The sequence below is a fragment of the Euphorbia lathyris genome, chromosome 8 (genome assembly GCF_963576675.1).
Source record: "Euphorbia lathyris chromosome 8, ddEupLath1.1, whole genome shotgun sequence".
Classification (NCBI taxonomy): Eukaryota; Viridiplantae; Streptophyta; class Magnoliopsida; order Malpighiales; family Euphorbiaceae; genus Euphorbia; species Euphorbia lathyris.
Window position 1 is genome coordinate 18,010,926 of NC_088917.1, and position 6,495 is coordinate 18,017,420.

Sequence of the window (6,495 nt, forward strand, 5' to 3'; positions counted from 1 at the left end):
GATATTCTGTTTTAGATATATGTCTTAAGTTAGTATTCCTTTGTGTTTTGAAATCTTTCCACTTTATAGTATAAATGCTATTGTCGTGTTCAAGTTTGGTTTGTTTATAAATCGAGCTGAACATGGTTGAATTTTTATTGAGTCGAGCATTGAACTGTTTATGAGTAGCTCAGTTTATTTATAGCTCTCGTTTATAAATTTGAGTTGGACATGGTTGAACTTTTATTGAGTCGAATGTTTAATTGCTTACGAGCGGTTTGGCTCATTTACAACACCAAACATTACAACCCTGTTCAGTGATTTGCTTCTGTCAATTGTATCATCTTTGTACTATTAACCAATGGTTAAAAGAGATTTTGTGTGAAATCATAGAGCTTTCCCATTTATTTTAAGGGCCATTCAGAACTGGATCAACCGGTTCAGGGTTAACCGGTTGGTTCAAGTGGACTTCGAGCGGTTTTTTAGGGTCTTAATTGAACTAGTTTTTAGTTCAAACGGTTCATGACATGGTATAATGAGGTATAATGAAGTGATCAAACCTATGGCCATTGAATTTTACTTTTTTTTTTTTTATGTAATAGCCATCGAACTTTAAAAGTTAATATGAAAATCACTCAACTTCACACTTTTTAACACTCATTTTACCTTTTCTTCTCTCTCTTCGTCTCTTACTTCCACTCTTTCATGTTAATTTTTAAAGTTTGATGGTTATAACAACAACAATAAAGCCTTAGCCCCGAAATGATTTGAGGACGGCTAACATGAACCATCATATAAAACCGTGCAATCAAGTCGTGTCAGTGACATAAATTATCTCCCTCTACTATGTCCTATCTACTACCATATTCTCCTCAGTCCCTAATAAACTCATATCACTCTCGATCATCCTCCTTCAAGTTTGCTTAGGTCTTCCCCTACCCCTCACCACTACATCCCTTTGCCACTCTTCAGTCCTCCTAACTGGCGCATCAAGTGCTCTTCGTCTTGCATGGCTAAACCATCAAGTGCTCTGCCACCGACATCTTATGAATGTGACAGTGTTTCACTGCCCAACACTCCGTACCATATAATAATGCTGGTCTGATTGCCGTATGGTAGAATTTTCTCTTCAATCTATTAGGCATGTCGGGGTCACAAAGGAAACCCGTAGCACTTCCACTTCGCCCAACCAGATTTGATTCTATGTGCAACATCTCCATCTACTTCTCCATCTGTTTGGATAATAGATCTTAAATGCTGGAAACAATCTGAGGCCTAAACAACTCTCTTATCTATGGTGATTGTCCCTGTCTCCCTACTCATATCGTCGCTAAACTTACACTCCAAATATTTTATCTTACTTCGGCTCAACTTAAAGCCTCTAGATTCTAAAGTTTGTCTTCATAGTTCCAACTTCCTCTCCACACCTTTCGTCTCATCAACCAACACAATATTATTTGCAAACAACATGCACCATGGTATACCATTTTGAAGTGAACTCATTAGTTCATCCATAACGATGGCAAAAAGAAATGGGTTTAGTGCGGAACCTTGATGCACTCCAATCGTAATAGGGAACTCTTCAGTCTTTCCAACACTGGTACGTACACTCGTGCATGCTCCCTCATACATGTCCTTTATGATGCCAATATATTTCCGCGAAATGTCTTTCCTTATTAAGGCCCACCAAAGTACTTCCCTCGGTACCTTATCATATGCCTTCTCCAAGTCAATGAAAACCATATGCAAATCTTTCTTCTTATTTCGATAGTGCTCCATTAATTGTCTCATTAGGTGGATGGCTTCCACAGTTGATCTTCCCGGCATAAAGCCAAGCTGGTTTTTCGAGATCTTCACCGTCTTCCTTAGCATTTGTTCGACCACTCGCTCCCAAAATTTCATAGTGTGACTCATTAATTTGATTTCTCGATAGTTGGCACAATCTTGGACATCGTCTTTCTTCTTATACAAAGGGCTTAGGATATTTTTCCTCCATTCTGATGGCATCTTATTGTTTCTCCAAATTTTGTTGAAGAACATCGTCAACCATTCGATTCCTCTCTCTCCCAAACATCTCCAAATCTCAATAGGGATGCCATCAGGTCCTACTGCTTTCTTCAATCTCATCTTATTTAATGTCATTTTGACTTCAACCTTTTGAATTCTCCGCATGCATTCACAATTTATCATATCGTGAGGGATACTTATATCTCCAACATCTTGTCCATGATGTCCATTAAATAAGTCATCAAAATATGACCTTCTTATCTCCAACTAGGACTTTTTGGTCCACATCACTAATTATTTATGTACATCTAAGCATCCCAAGATTGCTTAGAAAGGTGTGCGCGGTCTGGTTGATTTGGGATATGCTGATTTTACGTGGACAAATAGAAGGCTAGGGGATCATGTATTCTTGAACGTTTTGATAGGATGGTAAGGACAAAATTGTCTAATAGGAGGCAATAACTATTTGAAACTACACACTTTTGTGTCAATTATTCAGATAGTGACAAATGAAACAATCCTAACCTAACCAACATATTTTGTATAATAATGGTGTTAACCTAATCAGCTAGTATCAATTCCCCCTTGCGAGTTTTTTTATAATTTGCTCAGCAGAGACCTCCAACTCCCTTACTTGTCCGATTTCTAATGAATCAAGATAACCATTCATTCCAGTATAAATAGTCATTATCTGTTCCTCCACGATGAGAAACGCAGATTGGGATTGTTTGAGCAACTCACGTAATCACTGACCTCTTGCCAATTGATTCTGAGTAGCTTTATCTAGATCAGAAGCAAATTGGGCCAATTATTACCTCTTGCCAATTGATTCTGAATAGCTTTATCTAGATCAGAAGCAAATTGGGCCAATTCCAATTTTAGCTTACCCGCTAAAATCACGACTTTGATAATCTCCAAATCAGCCAAACCAGTAACTATAAAGATCCTTGATTATCCAAGGCATAATTAACCTTATATCTGAGCCCACCGACCTCATGATGGAGAATATAATATAATCACAACACCTAATACACCAGCTTTTTCGTATCACCAATTAACTAGTTGCCAGAAGCAAACTTTTAACTTAAGTCTCAATGCGTTTCTATTGTTTCAAATCTAGACAGTCCTGAAGAGCTGAAACTAATAATGTAGTCAACTTTAAAACTAATAATGTAGAGAAATTGATAATCCGCACAATCATATTGAAGATCAGGTGAAAAATATAGATAGGTCCTAATATCATCCTACTCAGAAAAGCTTTTCGTACGATAACAAAGAATAAACACTACAAAAACCCCGCACAAAAGCATCATCAAATAGTAAACTCGAGACGAATGGGCAACAACAAAATAACCCAGAAACAATTCAATTCATACTACTTGTACATGTCCAAGGTCATAAAACCACATTCCCAAAGACATAAAACCTTCTCCATCCACCAATATGAATAGCTCCCATCTGATTTTTCACTCAATTGTTTCATCATCGTCATCTGGAAGAGGTTGGCTGGCAGCAGCTGCGAGTTCAGCCTCATTCCTGTTCAAATTAGGAGGAAAAAAAAACAGCATGGAAGTTAAGAAACCTACAATGCTCACAATTGTTGCTTATATGCCAACCAACAGAAATAGGCAATATAATTTTCAGGACAATATACTCCTCGAGCAAAGTCAATAAGAAAGGAAAAACCCTTCGATTATATGATGGAGTCAAAGATAACTCCATATAAAAGTTGTAACCTAACTTGCAAATCTCAATATACTTACTGTTGCTGTGTTACAATGTCGATATGCACTTCTGGTGGTGCAAGGGCTGGAGACTCAACAAAATGTAAATTGGGATCCCTGCAATATAGGACCATTCTTAATATTATCATCATATCCATGAAAACTATGATCATATCTTTCAAAGATCAAACAAATCCTTACCCAGCAAGCTTCCTAGCAAGGTAAAGGAAGGGCTTTTCAAAATTGTAATTGCTCTTGGCTGAAATCTCATAGTATTGCAAGTTCTTTTTCCTGTGGAAGGTAACCTGCTTGGCCTTAACCTGCCTATTTTTCACATCAACCTTGTTTCCGCAGAGAACAATAGGGATATTTTCACAAACCCTGATAATAATGAAATCAGCAAAAATTAGGTATGGTTACAAATCAGAGGAAACATAATCAGCACTACAAAGATATAGCCACACTTACCGGCAAAGATCACGATGCCATGTGGGCACATTCTTATAGGTCAACCGAGCAGTAACATCAAACATAATGATAGCACATTGGCCATGGATGCTGCAAAAATGAAAATGATAGAGAAAGATGGTCAATCGCTTGAAGATGACAAAAAACCTCAGAGATGAACAAGTCAATTATAAAGAAGAATTAGCACTAATGGGCCAATGAAGATTGAGTGAACAGAAGAAACCCCTCAGCACATATATTTATGAACTTGCAATTCATACTTTAGAAGGTTAAGCATTACAAATTAACATGATACTGTAAGCTAGTAAAGAAAACTATGCAGGACAACACAAAAATGTTTTTAACCAATCAAATGCGAATGAATTGTTGCTAATCTAAGCTGGTAACTGGAATGCCATAAAGAAGCCAAGTGTTTAGGAAACAAATTAGGAACATTAATTTGCACATAGTAAACAACATTTCCAGAGTTAATAAAACAAAAAGGGGATCCTTGATTGAGCAAACTTATGAAAATACATACAGGGTAAATTACAAGTTCAATTGTGCATACAAGAACACAAAATATCAAGTAAAAAATGTCCGGTAATTGTTGCAGCAAATATAATGTGACTATATATTAAAGGGATAAGGTACCAAAATAGGCTTGTGGTTTTTGGGTAAGTATCAATTTAAGCTCCACGTACAAAATAGCACCAATATAGGGACTTAACGTTTAAAAAAGGTACCAATTTAGGCTCGATAACTGAACATAATTCATATTACCCGGGCCTATTTTGGTACCTTATGTCTATATTAAACAGGAAAATATGCAACATTATTTTCCTTGGCATAAAAATGTGCGATATCCACTTACTAATATCCATCCCTAAGGCCACCAAATTTCTCTTGCCCAGCAGTGTCCCAGCAGTAGAATCGGATTTTGCCACAGTTAGTGAAGAAATCCAAGGGATGAACTTCCACACCAATAGTTGCTGCAAACAGAAGACACAATCAACAATCAGTAAATTACTTATCCAACTACTGTCTTCTGAATAAACAAGTACGAAATAAGTAACCAAAAGATAAGCAACACTAGCATGTTCTTACGCTCATATTTCTTCTCAAACTCTCCCGTAAGATGCCTCTTCACGAAAGTAGTTTTCCCTGGATCAAACATATACTCAATTATAAAGAAAGGAATAATACTTAAACCACAACATTGCCATAAACGTTCAAAGAAAAAAAAAATACCAAACCCTAAAATAGGCCTATGGTTTTTGGGGAAGTATCAATTTAGGCTCCCACCAACATAGGCTTGATGTTCCGTTAGGCCTAAATTGGTACCTTTTGAAAGGTTAAGCCTATATTGCTGCTATTTTGTATGTGGAGCCTAAATTGATACTTCCCTATAATACAATAATTAACACAATCGACAAGAACTAATAACCAGCACAAACAGAAAGATTCCAAAAAGTAAGATAATTAGCCAAAGCAGAAACTCAAAACAACAAATATAAGCAACGAGCGTTACCTGTACCACCATCGCCAACAATCACAAGTTTGAAGCTAGGATAATCAACAGTCTGCTGATTTGGTAGAGCCTGAAACCCCAAAAGAAGGGGGCAAAAAAAAAATATTAACACCTAGAGCATGTAACAAGCACAACACAAAACCATATCTACATAACAATCGTAATCCATCAGAAAAGAAACCAAACTACCGCAAAAACGCCAACAGGTAAACAGATCGAAAATAACAAGAATCAACTAAAAGCAAGACCAAATCTGATGATTGAGATACAGATCAAGAAAAACTCGATTGCAGAAAAATAAAACCCTAGTAGATTGAGGAAGAGAACAGAGAGCAGATAGAGCTTACCATTCCTGTTTTTCGAATTCAGAAATGGAGATTTGAATGTAGAAGCTTCGATGATGCGTATAGAGTAAGGCGAGAGAGGGATGCGAGGACTGAAATGGGGGTTTATAAAGAGAAGGTTTAAGAAGAGAGAGACCCTAATTTGTTGTTTTGAATATGAATCAGCTACTATGCGAACCACATTATTCGATTGATCTGGACCGTTGATTTTCTTTTTACTCTTATTTGTTTGCGCGTCTATGTTGATGATTGGAATCTTGATGGTTTTCAAATTTCTCAAAGTGGCTTAACACTGACGCGACTCTCTGGACCGTCCGATCTTAAACAAGTCAAAAATGATCACCCATGTGTAACACGCGTCACTTTAACGTGTCATATTGGAGTTCCGGATTACCGTTTTTTGATTGAGAAATTTGGGCCCGGATTGGGCCCATAAATGTCTATTAATGGGCTAACCTTTTTT

General features: G+C 37.0%; 1 protein-coding gene across 1 annotated transcript; it reads right to left on the reverse strand.

Annotated features, from left to right (window-relative positions):
• Positions 1–3,159: 3,159 nt before the first annotated feature.
• LOC136202559 (GTP-binding nuclear protein Ran-2) lies at positions 3,160–6,191 on the reverse strand. The gene is made up of 8 exons (XM_065993255.1): positions 6,036–6,191; positions 5,689–5,758; positions 5,265–5,321; positions 5,032–5,149; positions 4,179–4,268; positions 3,912–4,091; positions 3,750–3,827; positions 3,160–3,522 (listed from the first exon to the last, which is right to left on the reverse strand). The coding sequence occupies exons 1-8, from the start codon at positions 6,036–6,038 to the stop codon at positions 3,453–3,455; spliced, it is 666 nt and encodes a 221-aa protein (XP_065849327.1). The 5' UTR covers positions 6,039–6,191; the 3' UTR covers positions 3,160–3,452.
• Between the last annotated feature and the right edge of the window lie 304 nt (positions 6,192–6,495).